This window comes from Ursus arctos, chromosome X (assembly GCF_023065955.2).
Source record: "Ursus arctos isolate Adak ecotype North America chromosome X, UrsArc2.0, whole genome shotgun sequence".
In the NCBI taxonomy this organism is placed as follows: Eukaryota; Metazoa; Chordata; class Mammalia; order Carnivora; family Ursidae; genus Ursus; species Ursus arctos.
In genome coordinates, this window is record NC_079873.1 from 119,457,544 (window position 1) to 119,482,147 (window position 24,604).

Sequence of the window (24,604 nt, forward strand, 5' to 3'; positions counted from 1 at the left end):
AGCCCCGCTCTCTCTTCTCCCAAACGTGGGGACTGCCTCACCCCCAGAGGCACCGAAAGTTCTTTGAGAACCTGCATTCGCTTCATGATTCTCAGGTGCTTTTCTAATCAAACACACGCTGGATTCTAATGCGAATGATGTACACTGAGAACGAAAAAGAACTCCGTGAACTTGCCTATCCAGAAGGATAGGTTTTAGAGGAATAAACATAAAAGCCTACTGGAGAGCCAAGTCTAGAAGGAAATCTATCCAAATATTCACAGTGATTATCTCTGGCTGGTAGGACCATGAATAGGGTTTTTTTTTTTTCCTCCTTCTACCTTTCTGTATTTTTTAAATTCTCCATAGTGAGCATACATTTCTTTTACAAGGAGAAAGAAAACCAACAGACCTTATTTTAAAGGATGAAGGAAGGAATAGATTTTAATCATTGTGTGCAGCTCTTGAAATTTTCTATTCTCGCTCCTCGCCCACGCTTCTAGTTCACATCGAGCCGCATCTGGCCCTCTTGACCGTCTCCGTCCATTGCTCCAACGGACATCCCTTGTCCTAGTAGACGAGCCTCTCTTCCTCTGAAACGTATCTCACCCCCTTCTCTACCCTTTTTTGGGGTTATATCTCAATAAAGCTGGTATAACACACCATTCATCCATTTAAAGTATGTAATTCAAGTGTTTTTAGTATAGTCACAGACTTGTGCACCCATCACCACCATCAATTTCGGAACATTTTCAGCACCTCAAGAAGCCCCATGCCCGTTAGCTATCATTCCTCAACCCTCTTCTCCGCCCCCCCCCCCAAGCCCTAAGCAACCACTAATCTACTTTCTGTCTCTATAGATTTGCCTGTTCTGAACATTTCTACTCTATTTCTATATGGTAACTCCTATACTTGACTTTGTAAGGAGTCGCCAAACTGTTTTCCACAGCAGCTGTGCCATTTTGCATTCCCACCAACAATGTGAAGTTTCCACTTCCTCCACATCTTCAGCAACACTTGTTGTTGTCTGTCTTTATTTTATTTTATTTTATTTTATTTTATTTTATTTTATTTTATTTTATTATTTTTTGAAGGTTTTTACTATAGTCATCCTAGTGGCTGTGAAGTGATATCTTACTCTGGTTTTGATTTGCATTTCCCTGATGACTAATTGACATTTAACTGGACTTCCTCTTGGCCCTCCACATCCGATTCTTACACACACAGATCCCTCTGAAGGCCACCACCGTCTTACCCGGCAAAGATCATTCGAACTGCTTTACCAGATTAGCCCAGGGGGTTACCCAGCCCTGTAGCTAGCTCGTCTTTGAAAAAGAATACCAGGAAAAATAGGTGGGGAGAGAACATGGCTGTGCTTATTAATACCCACCTCAAACGATGAAAGACTTATCCATCTTGCACATAGAAAATAGTTGCCTGGAGCTTGAAAAAAAATCTTAATTATCTTGCATACTATCTGAAATATAATATATATTTCATTAAATATTCGTATTCTCTTGGCTTATAATGATGGTAATATTGACCATGATGGATGTCATGGGGGGTTACTTTGTGCCAGGGACTACGCTGAAGAATTTTCGTGCATTTTTCTCAGTCATCATAGAGACCTATCATTAGCTTCATTTTACAGTCAGGGAAACTAAGGCCCAGAGGAGTATAGAATTTGCCTAAGGTTTCACTGCCAAGTGAGTGAGGGAGTAGCGGGTATTTGACACTTAGTGGGTCAGACTCCAAAATCAGTGCTCTTACCTACTACTCCTAACAGGTTTTCAGGGGCTGTTTGGAGACTCCAACCATCATTATAGTGTGGTTGCTCAATGAAACTGTGTTCTGAATTCAAAGCAATTAATCCAGAAGCCAATGTTTCAAACACAATCTCTTCCTAGGTCCATCCTGTATGTCCTGTGGTGGTAATGACTACTCTATGACATGGGGTGGCCTTTTATGTCCCCAAGTTACCTTGCTCAAGTTTCAAAGAGATTCCCCCGAGTTCTAGAATTTGATGACCCAGATTGTGTTCACATTATTCACATTCTTCGCAGTTTTTCTTAGACGTTTATCTTGACCCCCCCCCCAAGTAATATCTTTCCATACTAAAGGGAGAGGTCTTATGTTTACGGCAGGCCCCTCATCCCCTTGACACTTTGACGGACCCTCTCTGAATCTTCTCCAGCTTGCCAGTGATCTTTATAATCAGCGCAGAAAACTGCAAGGGTTCAGGGGCTGGGAGAAGTTCAGAGTGGCTTTGCTTTTGTTTTGTGTGTGGGGGGGGTTGGTTTTTTGTCTCTTTTAACTTCTAGGGAAGTCAAATTGGAAAGCTTTGCCATGAGTTCAATTTTTCTTGCCATGTGCTATCTTACAGAGGGTTCCGAGGTAGGAGGAGGCCTAAGGGAAACTCTTTCATTAAAGAGCAGGCCGTCGCCTCCCCTAGACTAATGGCCATATTCCATTTCCTCCTGGAGTGGGGGGAATTACTCAGCCTCGGCCTTTCCTCTTTCAGTTCCCACTCTTGGGAACTGTATTATTACCTTGTAAAACAGAGCATCTCTCCTATTAGCGTTAATTGAACCCATCTTTTTCCTGTTAGAAACTATAATGTTGACTTTTATTTTCGGAGCCCTGGATTGAGCCTCTTCACTTTGGAGGCTGACGGAGCTCAGCCACCAGCAGTAGGCTGGAAGGGGCTTTGAGCGTGGCAGGAAGCAACTGTTGGGATGTCGGGAGTTACAGATATCCCAATAACCTTTCTGGAGTTGTTCTGTCCATCACCCTGGCTTTACTGTGACCCGAGCCTTTGTGAAGATGTGCTGAATATTGTAAGTGCTCTCCCTCTTCTAAATCATCAGTTGAAACAAATCGTTTTATGGTAATAAAGTGGAAAAAATGCAAGAAAATAATTTCCACCAGGCTTCCTCTTTTGGCCAGATCGGAAAACAACCCCCAGAAGGCTTTTCTGGGCTCAGGACTCCCACCAGTGTCCAAATGAGATTCAGGCCTCTGGCTCCCCCAGAGGCCTATATATCAGGCCAGTCCATTCTTAGCCTGGAGACAGTATTGAATAATTACTCCACTGCCAGCAAATTCCCTGGCCGGAGTCTCCAAAAACTTAGTAGAGACTTAAGATAGACTTGGTTATGAAGAACGCTTTAACTTCCTTTCTTTAGAAAAATAAAGAGTATTTTATTTGCGTTTGTTTGCCTTCGGACATCTGTTGTATAGATATTTTAATGTTTCTTTATAAACATACCCACTTCTCTCCAGTCTATAGTGTGTTATTTTGTGTGTCCATGTACATCTGAAACAAGAAATTTTGCTGGGTATTTATGTGTGTGTTTATATCTATTTGCATATGTAATATGCTTGCTCGCTTCTTCTCTCTCTCTCTCTCTCTCTCTCTCTCTCGCTGTCTCTTACTCTCGCTCTCACTCTCTCTCTCCCCCCCCCACATATGTCTTATATGTAACATAAAAGCCAAAGCAAATAAATAATAAAATATACTAGGATCCACCCCCTCCTGCCTCCCACCCCCCCCATAGTTACCGCAATATACAGACAAAGAACAAAGAACCCTTCCTCCTCTAGCAGATGTGAGTTCCTCTGACTATATTGTCAGGAGAATTTCATAGAGCGTACACTGCTCTGAGCACCCTGTAATTCTGATCTGCAACTATTAGCCCGAGCCTATATGGAAAGGGGGCCATCTCTAGGGTAATAGCATTGTAAATTACAATCAATGCACTCAATTACACCCAGAAACCAAAAGATATGTAGTGCTCCAGTGTGCCTTGTAATCAGTACCTTCGAGAATGTAGGTAACAGCATTCTGAACAAAAAATGGAAGCCGAACGTGTAAGAAAATGAATGTTAGAATTAAATCATCCTTCTGATAGGAGCAACACCTTATATGGCAAGCAACTTTTTTTCCCTAATATCATTTTATTGATTTAAAAAAAAAAAACTAAATTGTGGCCTTGTAGCCAAGAATGTCTTTTAAAATCATTTATTGCTCTAATCAGCCTGGCAGAGCCTTTCTGTCATGCTGATAAGGAAATTAAACTTTTCTCATACTTGGTTTACTTGCCTCTTATGCACAGATGCTTTCTTTTTCTTTCAGGGAACTAATTCAGAAGCTGAAATCTTTCATCAGCTTCTACAGCGCTTTGCCTGGCTACGTCTGCAGCCATAGCCCTGTGGCTGAAAACGACACTCTTTGCTGGAACGGACAAGAACTCGTGGAGAGGTAATTTTTTTTGAATGTGAAATATAGCAGTATTTGAGAAATACTCATCGTATGTCCATCTCAAGGTTAGTTATGTCTTCTCTCTGCCTTCATTAACTTCACAAGAAACATTCTAGAAACAACATACATGTGAGCATCTGTGACATGCTTCTTCCATCTCCCCATTATGTGGACCCTTATTTAGTTATTGGCTTGAAGAAATCATATACACATTAATAGCTATCGTTTAGTGAGAGTTAACTATGTATGAAGCACCACGCTAAGTGCTTGTCTGTATTAACTCTTTTCATCCTTACACCCACCTTCCGAGGTAAATGCCATTATTTTTCCCCATTCTATAGATGAAGATGGAGGAGAGAAGAATGGGGAGGGAAAAAGGAGTACCATTTCACTGAGCAGTATTGCTGAAATGGTTGATCACTGAGTGTTAGTGTAATCTGTGCTAACATTTGTCATCTGTGAAGAATTTGCTCATCACTGGAAAGGAAATAATCTATATTCATTTATTCAGTAAATATTTACTGAGCACCTTCTAAGCACCAGTCATGTTGAAGTGAACAAAACAGGCAAAATTTCCTGTCCTCCCGGAACTCTCATTCTAGTGGGCTAATGGCGCTCGTAATCACCATTGCTTCCCATGTGTAAGGAGTAGTTTGGGATTAAGGAACGAAATCAGGAAGGTAGAATGCTTTGGAAACCACAGGGAGCTGATGAGCAGGCTTCCAAAGCTATTTGTCCAAGTGGTAGCGTCTTGAACTTGATACTTGAACTCGAGTTCTGAATCTTTTACTAATGAGTCGCTTAACCTAGGGCAAGTGACTTAATCTCTCTGGGCCATGGTTTCCCCATCTGAAAAGTGAGATGGTTGGATTAGAACCTTCTAGCTCTGGCAGGCTGTGGGGTTTTTTTCCCTTACCGGTTCGTTCATTCATTCATTCATTCATTCACTCATTCATACATTTATGTTTTGAGATACTATGGGTTAGGCACCAAGCTAGGTACCAGGGATATGAAGCTGAGGACAGGCAAGTTACCTGCTTTGAGGAGCTTCCAGGCTAGTGGGGACCAACATCAGGGCATGGGATAATTAGTCATGGTGCTAAAGGGAATGAATCAGCCATGTAATGTAACGGACTAGAGGAAGGCTTCGGAACCCGATGAACGTGGGTTTACATCTCAGTCCTGCTACTTACAGTGTGGGGCCTTGGGTGGGTCACTTAATCTAGAAAGTCCCAAGGCCCCTGACTGTAAGGAAGGGCATCTCACAGGGTTGTTGTCACTATTAGGTGAGGTCATAAATGTAAAGTCCGTAGCGGACTGGCATATACCGGAAGCTTAGTTCATGTTTCTTCTCTTCTCCCTTTCTTCCTTCCTCCTCGACCCCTCCTCTTCCCCACGCAAGGCAGAACACATGCCTGGAAGCAGCTTGTTTCTCAACTAAGCTGTTTTACTGACCTGGGACAGTGAGAATGAGGTGCTAATGGGATGAGGCATTGAACTTGCGTGGAGATAGACTTCCCTCCAGCAAATGTAGATCAGGCTACAGGGATTAATGGCCCCATGCATCCACTCCACTTGGAGGAATAGTATGTATTTATTATTCTAAAAGCTCATCAGGTTCTAAGTAGAATCATGAAAATGTACTTAACTGTTATGACATATTTTTTTTAAATCGTCAGAGAAAAGCAGTTGGCGTTTGGCTTTATAAAAAGCAGATGCTGTAAAACAGGTATAAACAATATAATCCTTAAAAAAGAAAATGCCCACGGGTCAAATATGTGGTTCTTGCATAAGCTTCAAGAGAAACCTTCCCAGTGACTTACCCACCGGGATGCTAATATGGTAAAAATGAACAATTGCCGAATACTAATTTGTTTCAAACAGCCTATCTCCTTTTTTTTTTTTTAAAGATTTTATTTATTTATTCGACAGAGATAGAGACAGCCAGCGAGAGAGGGAACACAAGCAGGGGGAGTGGGAGAGGAAGAAGCAGGCTCATAGCGGAGGAGCCTGACGTGGGGCTCGATCCCATAACGCCGGGATCACGCCCTGAGCCGAAGGCAGACGCTTAACCGCTGTGCCACCCAGGCGCCCCCAAACAGCCTATCTCCTAACCACGGTCTGTTCTTCAAGAGAAAATGTTAGCTAGCAACACATTTATTTGCTAATGTAGTCATTCATTTCTTTCTTCATTTAACAAGTATTTGAGCAACTACTATATATGGAGTGTTGATATGGGTTTGTTTATTGTTGTGATTGTTTAAGGCGAATGTTGGAACCCTGCTGGATATACCTTCTATTGTTCTTCAAGAAAAACAAAATCAGATGATCCAGTTTTAGTCTATTCGAAAGAATTTCTTCCCAAGCCTATGTTTTTTGAATTAGTGGGATTTTTTAAACTTGAATTTGGTGCATATAAACTACTTCATGCCCAGTATGCTTTCAGGAAGCATGTTGCTCGAGAACCAAGAAAGTCCTCCCCTGTCAAATGGTGGAATCCAAAGCCTGCTAAATTTGAATGAGTCTAAAAATTAGCCAAGTGTGCTTTTGCACCATTAAAATAATTCCGTTAACAGAAGTTTTTTTTGTTTCACTTCCTGGCTTTAAACATCTCAGGATATCAAACAAAATAATAAAATAAACAAATGGTATAGTATAGGGAAAAGGTATTATTTCAAACCCAAATTTATATTTCTGAACAATCTATTGTTTTAAAATAACTTTTATTGTTGATATGTGCTATCTAGGGAGGAAAGGAGGGAGGGAGGGAGGGAAGGAGGGAAGGAAGAAAGGAAAGAAAGAAGGAAATCAAACATATTTGTAGACAGTATAAGGGTACTGTAATCCAGGAAGTGACTTTTCCTTGGTTAGTAACCTCAGGTTATAATTAACCTATACTTAAATTACTGACCTAATGCGATGATGGGACTAGGGAATAGTGTCAAACTAGATTTTTTTTAAAAAATTACTCAGGAATATACATTTAATCATAGGAAGTTCTGTAGCCTGGGGACATGTGTGCCCTCTATTTGTACCATTTATAAAGATTAGCTTCACACTGCAAATCCACTCTAGAGTAAAACCTCTTTCCAGAGCTTTTCACTGAATTTCTCATTTCGTTCAGTCTTAAGTAACAGTTGCCACTTCCCATTGTCAAATCAGGTGTAACTTTGTTATCTTTATAGGTTGGGTTTGTATTCTTTTCAAAGTATTTTACTTTTTGTCAAGAAAACTTATAAAAATCAAGGATCCTGAAAGGAAACAGAACTTGTCAGTGGAGACACCTGGTTAAAAGGAAAATATTGATGCTAAAGAAAATATGGATCAATATCCATGGCCGCTGGGTCGTCAGAGCCATTTACACCCTCCTTCTCTGAATGTCCATACAGACCACTCGACTTTTCAGGAGTTCGACAAGTCACTGTCTCTCTAAAAATGGTCGTATTTCACATCCATTCAATTGTTAGCTCTTATGAAACCAATCAACTGAAATATGAATGAAGAGAATGTTTTCACAGATCTAGTCTGAGGGAGTACCACATAAGCCTGTCATTTGTCCTTGTAACCTCCCCATCACAACCCTCCCGCCCTCCCCCCCCCATCTTGGCTTGAGGTAAACATTGGCTCCGGGATTTAGCTGAGAAATCTTGGAATCAGCAAATTCAGGCTCGTGTGAGGTACACTCTATCATCTGAGCCACCATGGATCCTACAGGCAAAGATTTGCTACAGTTGTCAAAGGCGGAAGACCCTCCATCTTTTGTCTTTGTGGAACTACAGAGAGATTCAGTTAGAGCGTTTCTGAGAGCAAGAGAAACATAATCCCATGGGAGTAAGTTAACACTGGGCTTAACAACAGGTAACCGTGGGCTTTGCCTGCATTGGCGCTGAAAACACCTGTATGAAGAGGGAGCAGTTCAGTAAATACATCCCCATACACCCTCCTCATACCCCCCTTTCAGGCCCGTTAGGCCGAACATCTAGATCGCGGACTAAAATTTTCATTCTTCTGAATGGCTCGATACCATCTGGAAGGGAAGCCCCATTTTGCTGTTGAATCAAGTTGATCTTTAAGTTAGTGTAACAGAAACTACTCAAATTTATACATGTGCAACAACTGCTAGTCAGAGAGGAAAAAAAGTGCTGTCTTGTCTTGACATGTAGCATCTGATAATTCAAGTTCATTCCACAAAGATGGAGCACTTCTTATACCCGGGGCCCTGAGGGGGCGGAGTGGTAAGTCGAATCCAGTGCCTGCCCCTGCTGAGGGGTTTACAACTTAATGAGAAGAAAGGAAGAATCATCAGCCAGTCTCCTTCCCCAGCAGTCCAGGGAGACTTCGGTTCAGAGGCGTCAAAGCAGAGGCTCTAGCCGTCTGTGTGTGTGTGTTATTGAGGTGAAATTCACATAAGATGAACCACTCTCAGGGATGTAATCCGGTGGCATCTCGTACATTTGTGATGTTGTATAATCACCACCTCTACCTGGTTTTAAGACAGGTGCATCGCTCCAGAAAGAGAGCTTGTGCTCATTAGCAGTCGCTCCCCACTCCCCCCTCCCTCAGCCCCTGGCATCCAACAGTCTGCTCTCTGTCTCTCCGGACTTACCCGTGCTGGATGTTCTGGACAGAGAGAACCATTGACTTAGTGTCATGTGTTTGAGGTTCATCCGAGTTGTAGCACGGATCAGTACTCCGTTCCTTTTTATGACCAAATAATGTTTCCTTGTCTGGATGTAGCACGTTTTGTGTATCCACTCGTCAGTTTTCTACCCGTGTGTATGTGACCCCTGAGCGACTCCTGCTCTGGCAGGCTCCACGCACCCCCTCTGGATTCAGTGTGGCTCACACTTCACCCGGATGACAGGGCAGCCAAGCCATCAGGACTCCCAGCCCCAACATCTTAGACCACCTCCTAAAGGCTAGCCCCTCCCTCACCTCTCCTGCTCTTTACATCCCTCTGCAGTTTATCTCTGGAGTCTTTTTTCTCAGCGCTGTGCGTGTGGTCAACCAGCGTCTCCTCCAATCAGCACACCTCCCATAGGGTTTGATGCGTCCTAGTGACTTTGCGGCTTCTCAGTTCTGTATATACAAACGCTTGTATTTTGTGGCATGATGCCTTCGTTCCCTTTGTGATTCAGTCCCGGCTGCGCTTGCTCCTTGTCATGTGGCTGGGCCGCTTGGGCCTGCATCCAGATGTCAGCTCCAGAATATTGCCGGTATCTTCTTGAAAGTTCTACCAAGCCACTTCTTCCCATTATGACTCAGTAGATCCATCTCATATTTTCTCAGGATGACTCTGGGACGCTCAGCGACGTGAGGTACCTGGCATTAGAGAGTAAACTCCCTGGGATCGGCAGGGGCACATTCACTGAAGGTGACGCCTTTCCCTCCTCTCTGACCTTACCTCCCATTTCACCTGAGAAATTACACACACACAAACACACACACACTCACCAGGAATTCTCCCTCATTTCCACTGATCAGACAAGTCTCCTGATGTTCATAATGCCTCCTCAAAATTTCTCTGCTTAGTTGGAAAGGCAGAAGCAGGAAGGCACAAAGCAATTATCTTAGTTCTCAAGGAGTTTTGTTCTTGTCACAAGACCTATTGGATGTTGCAGAAAAGCAGGGTAAGGAGACTGTTTCTCTCTCTCTTCTGCTGGGTTGGGGGGATAGACTGCCATATCAACCAGCAGGAGCGAACACGCTATCCCTGAACACCCAATTCCTGACACATGCAATATAATTTAAAAAGTGAGAGCAACGAGGGGCACCTGGCGGGCTCAGTCGGTGGAGCGTGAGACTCCCGATCTCAGGGTTGTGGGTTCGAGCCCCACGTTCGGTGTAGAGATGACTTTCCAAAATAAATACATAAGTAATCTTAAAAATGAGAGCAACAAAATGGCTTCTTTTGCCCCTATAATCTAGGAAAGGTGAGGGAGAACAGTTGATTGTTTTCATAATGCCCTTATTTTAAGAACACTATGTTTTGAGGCCTTTGGTGGAGAGGGACCAATTCCTAGTATTAACAAGTCTTTCACTGGTCTGTGGAACCAAATGGGAAAAACTTCAGAACCTTCGATTTGATGGTAAAGGAATTAAGTGAAGATAAGACCTATACGGCACCGCGTACACGTGTACAGACACACAGATACGCATGCACAGCTCCCTGCAAGCACTTCCGAAGAGGCTAGCGATGTACAGCAGTCGCTATCTGTATCTCCCCTGCTCTCATGCTAAAATAGGTGATTTGTTATTTGGGTTTTGCTTGTTTGTTTTTTGGGTTTATGTGGTGGCTTTTCTCCAAATGGCTCAAGGCCATGTACATAGAACTTTATTTTCTGAATCAGACTTTATTTTTAAGTCGTCTCTACACCCAACATGGGGCTTGAACTCACAACCCTGAGATCAAGAGTCACATGCTTCATGGACTGAGCCTTCCGGGCGCCCCCATCCAACCTTAAATATAGGATAGCCGATGGAAGCAGCAATGGGGAAATAAATATATAAGGCAGAATACAGAGCCAAGAGGAAGGGGGCACAGGAAGGAAAGTAAACAAAGGCATTGAGTCAGGTCCTAAAGTCGTTCGATTCCGAGTTCGGGTAGGTACAAGCCAGAGTAAAATCACGCTGAGGCCAAGGCTTAGTGGCTCTCCTTAGCAGTCCCTGTCGTGATGGTGGGAGAGTTAGAGACCCAAGTACGGTCTTCAGCATCCCGGCCCTTTCTTTTCGCGGCGACTTCCCCCGCTTTGCCCGTGACCCGTGGGAAGCTCCGCTTACAGAAGGTCGGCAAGAGGGGAGAATGTTGGTGTCCTCAATGCCGAGCTCCACAGTTCTTGGTCGCCCTCAGACATTTTTGGATTTCATTTCTGCTTCAGTTTTCCCGGAAGCAGGAACAGGACACTTTATTCTTCCCGATGTGGGGAACCGCTGTGTTCGCCCGAGTCCGTGCCCTAGAAGGAAGGTACTGACGTGTCGTGCTGCTTGCTCGGATGGCAGTCTGCATCTTCTACCTTGCTCCACATGAGTCAAGGTTGTTCGTGGAGCGGCTTGGAAGGAAAAACGGATCCTGTAGAAAAGGACTTCATTTGGTATCGCGTGAAATGTTTACGGCAGCTCAAGATTGTTTTAAATCCTGGTAAGGTGAGGGGCGCCTGGGTGGCTCAGTCAGTTAAGCATCTGCCTTCGGCTCAGGTCAGGACCCTGGGGTCCTGGGAACGAGCCCCGCATCGGGCTCCTTGCTCGGCAGGGGAGTCTGCTTCTCCCTCACTCTCTGCGCCTCCCCCCACCCCTGCTTGTGTGCACGCGCTCTCTCTCTTTCTCTCTCCCAAATAAATAAAATCTTTTTTTAAAAAAAGTCCTGGTAAGGTGAGACAGATATGTTTGGAGTGTACCCCCATGTAATAATCCCTCTAAGAGTTTAGATTGGCATATTTTTCATCAGAGCTTTATCTCAAAAGTAGTCTTTAGTGACAGGTATTTTTCAGGACCTACTCTATGGCAATACGTGACATTTATCCCTTAAGATTATGGTGTCGCATACAGTGGCTCTACCTTCACAACTGAGTGAGGAAAAACCCAGCTCATCCCACTGACTGACAGCTTCATATGCTGTGCCGTGTTTGGGATGGGCTGTCCTTTATTACTGTCATGTCTGGGGTAGCAGGAGACGTCGTCAAGGCTCCATACTGATGTCTGTCCCCACCTGTTGAAGGCTCGCGGCTTATTACTATAAACAGATTGGGTCCTAATTAGTATTATGCCAGCCCCTCCTGTGCTCAGTCGGATCATTTCATGATGTGGAGAACATTGGGGGTCTTCAAGGCTGGTCTCGGAATATCCGTACCCTCAACAAGTAAGTACCCCCTAACAATCTCTCTTTGAAATGTGATTCTGATGGGGGGTAAGGCTTGTCTCCTCTCGATCATGACTCGATGCCCCAGGGCTCTTTGAGCCCAGAAGGCTTAGGAGATGTGTCCCTGAAGGGTTACCACTGCTTTTAGGAAATTATTAACATACTGGAGTTTCTCCTGCAGTCTTATTACCCCCTCTAAAGCCAGTGCATGGGGAGGTCAGAAACTGATTATATGGATGCCCCCCGTCCTCAAAACCTCTTTCTACATCTTCTTTGGGAAAAGCCTTGAGGGCATATGGCCAGTCTTTGTGGTCTGCAAACTGTTGGTTCTTCGCCAGTTGGTCTTCAGTGGGGAGGATTATAGTAAGAAAACCCTGAGAGGTTAGCAAACATGAGCCAGGTGACTGGTGCCTCTTGGGAATAGTCTTTAGAATGATCCAGATGGAGATTTTATTTGTTTTTTTAATTTAAATGCAATTAATTAACACATAGTACATCATTAGTTTCAGATGTAGTGTTCAATAATTCATCAGTTGCGTGTAACACCCAGTGCTCATTACACCACAGGCCCTCCTTATGCCCATCACCCAGTTACCCCCCTCCCACCGTGCCCCTCCCCTCCAGCAACCCTCAGTTTGTTTCCTAGAGTTAACAGTTCGCTCTCTCTGATTTCATCTTCTTTTATTTTCCCTCCCTTCCCCCCTGGTCCTCTGTTTTGTTTCTTAAATTTCACATAGGAGTCAAATCATAGGATAATTGTCTTTGACTGACTTATTTCGCTCAGCCTAATACCCTCTAGTTCCATCAGATGGAGATTTTAATCTTGGTTTGGACACTGTGTGCTTCGGGCAGGTCATTGGACATCAAATTCTGTGACCACATTTGTAAGATGGGGATGATACTTTACAGCATTGCTGTGAAGATGTGTTCCGGCAAGTAGGCATTGAAGAAACGAGAGCCTTGCTGATGTGATCACATCACTATCGTTTGGTTGAACAGGCCAGGTAAATGTCAAGAACAAGGGTGAAGAAGTGTAGGCCATTCTTCCTATAAAAGTGAACTGGATTGGGGAGAGATAGCCACAAGTTTTTTGGAACCCAACCGTTGAATGGGGTAGCTGATCAAACATGTTGGTACTTCTGGCAGCCACTCACTCAGTATCAAAGAAAACAGGCTCTTAAGACTTGGGTGTGTGAAGGACAGGGAAAGGTCTATCATGGAAGCCTTGCTTTGGAGGCTCCCACCGATGGGCCAGCCCTCAGACCCCTCTAGCTCCTCTGATGCTGTGACTGTTGTGGTGGTAATGATTCTGTTCCCCTGCAGGCTGCAGGAAGTGACCAGAAGGTGCCCCTTCTTTCCTTCCCCCAGAGTACCAGCTCTTGGTGGAGCCTTTGAAGCTCAGCTCTCCATGTTTTTGTCCTTTCCTCCTATACTTAAGCAAGGGCACAATATTGTTTGCGTTTCTGATAACTTGTACTGAGAGACATACAGCCAAACAGTTGGGGGTTAACAAAAAGCACACAGAGGCAAATGTCACCATTATATGGCGATCACAAGACCCAGCGTAGTGGTGTTTAAGCGCGTAACTTTGGCATCCGCCAGCCTGGGTTTGGATTTCTGCTCTAGTGCACACTAGCTCTTTCTCTTCCCCGAGTCCCTGTTTCCCCATCCGTACAATGGAGTTGATCATTTCTACCTTAATGGATTGTTGAGAGGACTCAGAGGGATGGTGAAATGCCGAGTATAGCGCCTGGAACACAGTAGGCCCTTAAGAAATGGTAGGTACGATTTCTGTGGTTCAGGGAAAGAAGCCTATAGAAAGGCCCTTGCAATTTTTTCACTGGAAGATCGCTGGAGCTGGGCCCGAGTTTAGCTCCATTCAAGGACCCATTGCTTAATTCTTCAGGAAGATGGCTTCACCCACTCCCTCTCATTTTTAACTTATTTCCTCTCCTTTCTTCAGAAACAAAACAAAACAAAACAAACTCCATCTTTGGTCCCAGTTGGTGCACATTTGGTTGGTGTGCCTTGGTCCTAGTTGGTGGGCATTCGAGGCCACTGGACAGCAAGTGAGAGAGATTTGCGTCTAAGGCGAGGTACCGGGCTGGCCTTCCTCCCTGCATATTGCATTTTATAGCAAATACGGCTTTAAGAGCTCCTCCTAGGATTTCCTACTTGTGATTAACACGGGAATCTTCCTCAATTACTTACATTAGAAACCAGGACAGGTCTAGTTGCAGGTCAGGTCAAGTTGCCCAAGGCTCTAATGTCCTTTCTGTCACTCTTGGCTTAACCTGTGTGGAAAAGGAGAGAGATCATTAAAATCAGTTGTGATCTCCCAACTTCTCGAGCCAATGAATTTTATTCCTTTACATGAGCATGGCTTTGATCCTTGACTTTGTCGCCTTTATAATGAAGTTGCATTTCCCCATGAAGGAAACATGCTAGTTGGTGGCTCCAGTGTCCCGGGAGCTTCCTACTCTTTGCCCCCTCATATTTTAGTGATCCCCACATCAGGTGATCTTAAAAACCACCCAAACCGTTAACTCTTGCCTGGTTCGAGCCCCTCATTTGCACAGCTTCGGGCCCAGAGCTGGGAGGTGTCTCTGTTCCACACGAGCCAGACTCAGCTGTCCTCACCCGAGGTTGGGGTACATCAGCTTTGGATAGGAGGGACAGGTAGGAGGGTTGTGCTCCACAAGAACTCAAGCCGAACACTCAATCTCCAACTACTACTAGAGAGGGTGAAGCCAAGGACTATTCTAGAAGGGGCCAGAAAAAGAGCTGTTGGACTGGCTTACCCCTACCTATCCTTAACTCAATGGCATCTCTACTGAGAAGCCTGAATCCTCCTGCCCCCTGCCCTAGTCTGGGTTTAGGACCCCTCAGCACCTGGGTGCCCCTCTAGGGTGGCCGCAGTTACCGTGTGTTGGGATTTTCACACATGTCTGTCATTACTAGCTCCTTCTCCCTGCATATCCTCATTGCTTAGCTGCCCCTGCCACAGAGTAACCTCTCCAAACGTGCTTCTTGAATTCAGTGGGTGAATCGATGAACATTCTCGTGGCTAAACAAACCTGAGTTCTAGACCTGGCTCCCCCGTGCTATCCCTGTGCGCCTCTGGGTGCGCGGCTCAACTCTCTGGGTTTTGTCTTCTCCTGTGAAATGGTGAAATGAATGCCTCCTCCTTACTACCTCTGCGGGGTTGCTGCGAGCCTCCAATAAGAAAATGCATTTGAAATATCTTTGAAAATTATGAAGCACCCTGCATTTACTAAGTATTAATGTAGAAAAAAATAGACCAAATATGGCGGGAGGTTCTGCCCTGAATCAATGGAACTGTGTGTTGGCTAATTAACACAGCACGACCAGGCTCTCCTTACAAATGCTCTAGCAGCTTCCTGGGTGTCTTCTCTCTCTCTCTCTCTCTGTGCATCTTTCCAGAGACATTACCTTTAATTTTTTTTTTCTTGAAATAAATCCACCTATCCCCACAGAATTCTGTTTTTAAACAGGTCAGTCCATGGTGCTGAAGAAACCTGTTGGCCCCGGATAAGAAAATACTTGGAGGGATTGGTAGCATCGGTTTAAATTAATGAACAGTCTGAGTGACAGCCATTTTACAATAAATGTAGTTTTATTACTTTCAAACACATGTAATAACAGCCCTGGGAATAGAACCTAGAGAAAGATAGCCTGCATCAGCGAATCAAAGCAAACAAATAAGAATCCGTGATAATGAGCCTATTACTGGTTAAACGTCCTGCTAAAGACCGTCATCCTCAAATAGGCTAAGGTTCCCCTGCTGAAATCCTTTTATTTAAGAAATGCTTTTTCCCCTCCCTTCATAGATAGGAGAAAAGTCCCATTAAAAATGGCTACCCATGGGGCACCTGGGCGGCTCTGTCGGTTAAGCCTCTGACTCTTGATTTTGGCTCAGGTCCCGATCTCAAGGTCGTGAGATCGAGCCCTGCCTTGGGCTCCGCGCTCAGCACAGACTCTCTCCCCCTCTGCCCCTCCCCCCACTCACTCTCTCTCTTTCTCCCTCCCTCTGTCCAAAACAAGTAAATAAATAAAGTCTTTTAAAAAATCGCTACACATGGCTTCTGGGTAACCCAGCTTTTGCCAATGCCAGTGGATAGCATCTAGCAGCAGTCCTCTGCACTCTGGCCCTAACAAATAGTAGTCCCAAACAGCAAACACGCTGTGGCCCCTACAGGGATCCACTTGTCCCAGTTTGCCCGAGACTTCTCCTTTTGGGCACAGAAGGTTCTGAGTCCTCAGTCCCTGGCAAAGCGAGACAGCGGGTCACCTACTGCCTCGGGACGCCCCTAAGTGTGGAGGAAAGGTGCAGTCGTAGGGGGTTTCCACTGGAGGGATGAAGGCGGGCTGGGCCACCTGCCGCTCACCCATTCTGTTGGTCATTCCGCCTTCACTTTGGAACTTCTCTTACCATTTCCTCCCTGAAACATGTTGATCCCGTCTGTCTTCCCTGTGCCCCCCAAAACCTATCTGAGGCTGTGGCCAAACTTCAGAAAGTAGGACTGAGACAGCAGCAGTGGTTAAAGCTCGTTCATAGCTAGCATGTCTGTGGTGCTTCCCATGTGCCCGGCACTGTGCTAGGCACCTCGTGGGCGTTAACTGAGCTGTCTTCACAGTGGCCTTCCGAGCTGGATGTTTATTATTACCCTCATTCTACTGATGAGGCTAGCTACCCAAAGGCCGCAGCACTGGGGGGATGGGATCCAGGCTCAGGTAGTCTGTGCCCCTCTACTCACGACACTGCCCTGCTTCTCAAATCCCTGTCTGCCTCCGAGGTTAGCCCCCTCCACGCGATGTCTACACACATGGCTCCTGTAGTAAAGCCATCACCGGTGTATCCCCTCTGGAGCTCGGGAGCCCTTGTAAGAAGAGACCCTCTTAACCCAATGCTGGAAGTCCATCCAGCCTAGCTCCTAGGTCTACCATGACCCGGTGTGCAACCTTGGACAAGTCACAGCCCTTCAGCTTTTTATTTTATTTATAAAATGAAGGAGCTGGACAGAGTGACCTTGAAAGCTCTTTCCAGTTCTAACAGGCTCTGAGATCCTATGACAAGGATATTTGAGGGGGGGGGAGTCAGAAACAAGGAGGAAAGCCATCAAGCCGTCTTGATGACTGGGAATTTCCAGTTCTTTCCCTGATGGCTTCCCAAACAGACCAAAGTGAGAGCGCTTCAAAAGGAGCCCCCGGGTATAAGCACTCTCCTTAGGATGGCAATGAACTCTTTGTCTGACTCCTCTGGGTATCTCTGGGGCTGCAGGGAAGCAGGTGGGGTGGCTGTGTGAGATGTTGTCGGAGTTGTTCTCAGTTTCTGATATTGGAGAATTTGGGGTGAAATTCATATAATTAAACCTTAAAGAAAATGTTTCCCGCCATAGTACCACATAACCCCAAAGGGGCTTCTGAGCAAGAGAAATGGAATTCACTGTCTGTTGCTCCAAATGGTCTTTGACACAACCACCTGGAATTGAAATGAGAAGCCCTCTAAGCACAGAGATATATCAGTGAGGGGGGAGCTCCATCGAGAGAAGTGCCGAGGGCTGAAGGGCAGGTAAGAGCAGAGGAATACAAAGTGGCCGAGCCAACCGGCAGGAGGGAGACAATTTTCGCTCTCTCCGAGACCCTCCGGGCTAGAGAGCTAGGCTAAGTTTTGACCTAGTTGTCCTTGTGTGCATTGCCGTGAGCTTTTATGAACTATTTATGTAGCCGTTTTATTGTTTACCAAGTGCTTTACAGTCACTTTTATTTGGCTTAGTAAAGTGTTCCTGGAATGCCATCGACTTTATGGTCAGGAGAGTCCCCTCTCGTTTGCGTGGTACCTCTGTGCGTCCAGCCTCACACAATGGGCCGCTTGTTCCAGCAGGCGGGCAGGTGCAAAGAGTCAAGGCGCTGACGGCACCTGCAGCCACCGGGGCGGTCGGAGTGGGGGTGGTTTACACTCCCGTTCACCTTTCCTCTCCTCTGTGATTGTGTGGTTTTATTTTATTGCTGGCAAGCAGAGAGTGGCAGTGCCTGGCTTGGATCTGCCCAGGGCACAGCTCTTCTGATCGTCGGACGCTGGCAAATGGTAGGCCCTTTTCCCTGTGCTCAGGGGCTCTGTTCTAGCTCCCCTGCCCGGGGGGCACCAGTGCCACCGTCTTCCATCAAGCAGACCTACGGACTGTGCTTCCTCCTGCCAGCCCGGGGCTCTGACTGCAGCCTGGATTCGGGGGCTCGGGGAATGCTTTTAAAGGAAGAAGACAGCAGAAGGAGCCATTGCACTCTCTGCAGACAAGACTTTTCAGTGTCCTTGGGCAAGTCTAACGCCGAGTCACTGTATTCTTGGGGGGGCGGTTCCTTTGACCTCCCATCAGCCCCCGCGGCACCCTCTGCCAAGCACGCTGGGCGTCTCGACGGAGGCTGGCGTGTGTGTAGGTGGGGCAGGAAGAAGTAGAGCTTTACACTCTAGGTCACAGATTTGCTGGGAAATCCAACACGGTCACCAGGCAAAGATTTCATTTGCTGAGGACCAGGTTTGCCACAGCCAAAAGCAGGATCTGGGCTTCATGGGAAGTCCAGATTAGAGATAGTGGACCAGAACATTGGAAAATTCGGGACCTCCAGCTACCGGGGGGCGGGGGGGGGGGGGGTTGTGGCTGAGCTCGGGGCTATGTAGATGCTTCACAGGGAAGTGTTGAGTAGACAGCACTTGCATTCTGTTACTGATGGAAGATGGCAAATCCTTTCTCTGATGCCCAGAACCGAGAACCTAGAAACTTCGCCATCAGATTTGAAACTTTTTTTTTTTTTAAATAATCTCTACACCCAATGTGGGGCTCAAACTTATAACCCCAAGATCAAGAGTCTCATGCTCTCCTGACTGAGCCAGCCAGACACCCCTGAAACTTTCCAAGTTACTGCCTTGACCGTAGGAAATATAACAGGTATATCGGAAGATGGGTTTTCTCAGCAGTAGAATCACATTAATTTAGACTCAGAAGCGAACTGAAGTTTACACGCGGAGAAGGATTGATTTGCTAGTGGTATGTATGATGGCTGGGCTTGGCGTGGACGCGCACTGCCTGGTCCATGGGGGATGGGGCAGAGGCTGGAAGGAGTGGCGCTTGGGCTGTGGAAACTCACCCGTCTGGCTGGCCCAGGTGGGAAGTGACCCACCACCTAAATAATGATATTCACTGGGGCCCAGGGAAGGAACCCTGCCTTTCTCCAGGTAGGCATTCGTTTCCAAAGTGGTGCCATCTAGGGGGCGGGACACAGTGGCCGGTTTTCCTGGCAAGGCCCGGACAGACAGAAGTCCAGCGTAAGGCAGGTTCTCCGTGGCTGCAGATTGGGGGATGGGAGGAGGCCCCAGAGGGGAGACAGCTGACAAGACCTGGGCAGGGAAGGTTAGAGTCTCCCCCATACAACCTGAACTTTGGGTGAGGCGGTCAGTCTCCGTTCAGTTCAACAGGCATTTATGGACTGCCTACTGTATGCCAGACACGGGGTGAAGCAGAGGACTGACCCAGAGACAAAGACAGACAAGGAAACCAGGACAGAGTTCAGGTGGCACAGCCCAGGGAAATCTAGCTGGCAAGAGGAAGTCATGCCTGAACCTCTGGGGTTCCCTCCCCAAACAAGAAAGACCGGCATTGAGGTGCAAGACTAATTCCACAGCCTGGGGCCTGACAGGCCAGTCAGCGAAGTGATCGCCTTCCTGCCTTTGTCACCACTGGCTCAGGATCTGGGTAGGCCTAATCCTGTACATTGAAGGCTTTGAGGCCTGCACATGAGTGTGGCCAAGACAAGAGGAACTGACAGGCAAACAGTGACAGGAATAGTGAGCTTTCCTTTCAAGTATGTCGGCGGTTCCTATTCACGGGAGCGCAGTGTGTCCTCCCCTCATGATCTTTGGGGGGTCATTAATAAGGTTCAGTGGGACACCCGAAGCAACACCGAGGACGTTTCCCTTTGTTACTGCACATGCTTGAAACACAACACGAGGGAAGAAAAGAAGCCCCCCTTTCCCCTAACCCAGACGTGCTTGCCTCTCAGACTGGTCAGCGAAGTGTGACTGTAGGTCGACTTTGAGGGTCCCAGCCTTCATTTTGCAGATCACTGCGTTGAAGAATGGCTGTTTGTTGCGGACCCCACGGAGAGCAGAGACGGACACAGCGGTGTCCTCAGGAGAGTGATTTGAAATAGCGTGTGGGTGTTTTCAGGAGCCGCTGAGTTCATGACTTGTGACACCCCTGCAAAGTGGGAGCGGACAGTTTTGGGTCACAGAGAGGAGCAATGTGAAACGCGGGGGGACAAGTGAGTGGGTTGGGCTTCTGACACCCCAAGTTGGTCACTGCCCTGGGCCTCAGGAAATGATTTGTTCTTCAGCGGATGACAATTAAGTTTGAACAATTTGAAGTCCTGTCCGGTTAAGTCCCCCTTCCCCCTCCCCCCAGAGGCCCTGTCCCCTGGAAGCTAGCCACGCACACGTCACTGCTCAATCACAATCCGAAAGAAAGCGTTGGCTGCTTTTGGCCTTGCTCACTCCTCCCTAATCCTACACCATCGGTGGCCCTGCTTGGACTTGGACCTTAGCTGGGGTGTCCTTACAACCTAGACGCTTCCATTTCTTTGGGTGTCTTCAGCGCGGGGGTGAGCCAATCTGAAGCTTCCCCTGACTTTCTTCATCCTCCCTCCGGAAATCCTTTTCGAATAATGTTTATTGTACACTGACCGCATGTCGACACCATGTTCAGCGCGTTCGCATGGTAAGAGCGGCCCTCATCTGGGTGTGCTGGGCACTGTTCTCAGCACATTGCCTATGTTGTCCCAGTTTACTAGCTTTCAGGCTATCGATTCGTCCTCCTAACAAGGCAGGTGGCATCATCCCCATTTTACAGATGAGGAAACTCCAGCCCAGCGGGGGTTTCATGATTTGTCAAAAGGCACACAGGGAGTGGTGGAAACTAGCTTGGGAACCTCCGTCTCGATGACAACGCTGGTGCTCCTTCGGCCACGTGACGCGGCCTTTCTAAACTGTGGGATGTACTCGTGGTCTTGGTAAACTTCGTCTACTAAACAGAATTTCACAAACTAATTCCTGATCACCATTTTGACCATCCATTGCTTTGCCACAATGCCGTCACGGGCTGTGGAGGTCGGTGACCCGTTCTCTGACTCCTTTCTCGGCTCTTCTGTTGGGGAGCGATACAGCCCTGTGCAAGTCACAGCTGCAGGGACGCTTGGCCTCTCTGGGCCCCAGGCTGCCCATCTGTAAGTGGAGGGCATCGGACTAAATGATTTCGAGGGTTCTTTCCAACCCCGATATTCATTCCCATGAGTTAAAATCTAACTGGGAAAAAAAAAAACCTAACTGAAAAACAGGTAAAGATCATTTCCTTTTGGCTCAACTCCAGTGGGACGAGAAAACATCTGGTTTTCTGGGCTAGTTCTCTGGTCTAGAAGGACTTGATAAATGAGTTCGGGGTGATTGAATAATAAATCCCCACCGCACACGCTGTCCTGTGACAGCCCCACCCCCGGTTCCCGAGCTTCTGAATTACATAGTTCTTTCTGGTTTTGTAAGAGTGAAACTGGGTCGAAGTCCTCTCCTCCTTGATATGTCCTCCCTCAAGGACACCCCCCCCAGAGAACCCTGCGCCAGGGCCTGGCATCCGGGCTGCTGGTGGTCGGGCTCCAAGCCCAGAAGGCAGTCCTCACCGGCCTTCCCACACCCCGGGCTCTGCCTAGCCCGCAGTCTCACTTCGGCTTCCTTATTTACTTTTCTCTCTCCCTACCTCGAGGTTCCTCTGCAGAGTTTCTTCCTTGCACCAATGTTCGGGTGATCCCCTCATCATCAGCCTTTTCTCTCTGCGTTTCCTTCTCGGTGGGGGGCTGCTCCCCACAACCAGACTCTCCTCCCCATGGCGGGTGATTTTCAACTTCTCACACTTTCCTCACCATCTGGAAAATATTCTCTGCTTCTCTAGGTTTAAATGACTTCTTGAGTATATTCCAAGACCAATCTTTCAGTCCCCCCCCCACCCCTCACGGGGAGCTTTGAAACTAGGTGAAAAACAGATTCTAATACAAATATTCCCTTATATAGCTAATGCCCACTAAATGAGATAAAAATGGATCTACATCTCTCCGGTTTCTTCTCTAGCTTTTACTTCCTGGCTGTTGAAATGTATTCATAATTAATTTCTGAAAGGCTGTTGTTTGAGAACAGAGGGGATTCTCGGAGTATGGTAGATATATGTTTCTGGCACTCTCCTGGTTGAAATTTGCTCTCAAGTGGTACTGCTGTGCTGACAAATATGGAAAAGATTTTCCTTTAAATATGTGCATAAATAAATAAGAAGCAAATTGTTGCTATCTTTATTAAATGCATTTACAGAACTCAGCTATTTTCACCTTTGCTTTATTTTTCTGTTCATTTATGGAAATTAAGACTGCATCTTGGATAGAAAGAACATTTTTTAGGCCTCTTAACAAGATGGTTTTTCTACCCTGTGTTCTGGTTTGTTTTTAAAGCTATTTATACTCTTTCAATTATCCCATTTTTCCACAGTGATTATTGTGGCTGGAGCACTTTCCAAAGAAACGAGCTGATAAATCAGGGGCTGCATGCAATACTGCAGTATTTCCATAAGATGGCGCTCTGAGAATGTGAGCTCTGTAACTTAGCGTCTCCGTCTAACCTGGCAGCAAATTTAACTTTAGTAAAATCACATATTTGGGGGTTGGGGGGGAAGTTAGTCCTTCTAAGACTTGCTCTCAAACACTTGCCACCATTCTAATGCCTAGGGGAAGAAGGAAAGTGAATTTTCTAGCAGTCCCCCTGCCTTATATCTGGGCTAGCAATGTTGGAAATCAGCAGGGTGCATTTAAGGGACCTTTTAAAGAACAGACTTTCTTCTAAAGGGGCGATTGTGATACTAACAACTTGTGCTGGTAGAAAAGCCCCTCTCTGGGTCTCAGTTTCTTCACCTAGCAAGGAGTGCATTGGGCGAGATGATCTCCTAAGGGTGTTTCCGTTTCTAGCGATTTCTACATTTGAGTTCATTGATTTCTTTCCGCTACACCCTTGCTGCCTCAGCCAGCACAGAAATGGGAAGAAAAGATCGCCCATTTTACGCTTGTTTGACTCTATTCCTCTTCTACAAGTGCTCTCTTTGCTTCGACTGTCCCAAGACAAGCATGCCCAGATGTCCTGTTTTAATTAGGTTCCTTTTCTCTTTATGGCTTTTGCACCGATACCCCCCTCCTCCCCCAGCCTTGACCAATCTGCCTGAACAGAAGCATGACCCCCTTTTCACTTCACAAGTAGGGATTTCTTGGCATTATGGCAGTCATTTTTGGGCTAAGCAGATCCCAGAGTGGATGGAAAAAGGCAAAGACACCGCATGTAATACTTAAAGGTGACACTTCTTAGATCACATGTAACATATCCAGTTAAGCAAACTTGAAATTCTGGAGATAGGAACTTCTCTCTATTCATTTTTCTTCCTCCGCTGCTTGGTATTCATTGCCAGAACCATGTCAAAGCTTTAGGAAAGAAGAATTCCTGAGAGAGGACAATTAATCTAATTAGAGATGAGTGTCACTAAGTAGATAACTCATCATTACGACCCTCCGTGGCCAGAAGTGTCCCCGTTCCTGGCGCTCTGGGCAGTCTGTGGACAAGGGTCGTGCTGTGATGGCTTGTCCTCGTTCAGAGCCTCTCATGACCCCTACACGCCCGTGGAACACAGGGAGCCAGTGGAAATGAAATGCTGACTTAATTAATGCAAAAACTACGGAGACACCCCTAACAGAGTCCCCCCGGGGCTTGAAGCGGAGCGTGCATGTTCATAAAATTCCCCGAGGGGGCACATCACATCTGCCACATTGCGATAGCCAAGGGGACGAAGGCAGAGACGCATTAAACACAACATTCTCCTGCATTCCTTTTCCTATTGTCCTTAGAAATTTTCAGATCGCCTTTGGTGCTTGTCTAGTGGCGTGGTGGCGGTGGTGTGGTGGATTATTTATTTCTCTGACCTCAATACCGTATCTCCCAAGAACGCAAATATTTCCCTGAATAGCAATACTGTTGGATCTATGTTTGGGAGAAGAAACTCCATACACGGGGCTCTCCCTGAGGGTTTTAAAGGGCAAGCCCAGGAATTTGCTGAGTAGGTGAGGAGAACCGCTGTTGCGTGCCCTGTGCCGAGCCTTGGGGACCGTTACAGGGAGCTTGTGAATTGTCTCCTATGGGGAGCAGTGCGGTGAGGAAATGGCAAATACCTAGTCGGTCTGGACGATTTCTAAGGAAGCAATAGCAGCATAGCGGTTAAGAACAGAGGCAGCTAGGGGCGCCTGGCCGGCTCTGTGGGTGGACCATGCAACTCCTGATCTTGGGGTTGTGAGTTCGAGCCCCACATAGGGTGTAGAGATGCCTTGAAAAAGGAAACCTTAAAAGAAAAGAACACAGGCAGCTAGAG

General features: G+C 46.5%; 1 protein-coding gene across 3 annotated transcripts in view; it reads left to right on the forward strand.

The window, feature by feature from the left end:
• Nucleotides 1-24,604, forward strand: part of GPC3 (glypican 3) — a 406,719-nt gene that overhangs the window by 276,585 nt on the left and 105,530 nt on the right. For all 3 annotated transcript variants that reach the window (XM_026520618.4, XM_026520616.4, XM_057315054.1), the window contains one exon: nt 4,115-4,240. In XM_026520618.4, coding sequence (XP_026376403.1) covers nt 4,115-4,240 — 126 coding nt within the window. The remainder of the gene's footprint in view (nt 1-4,114; nt 4,241-24,604) is intronic.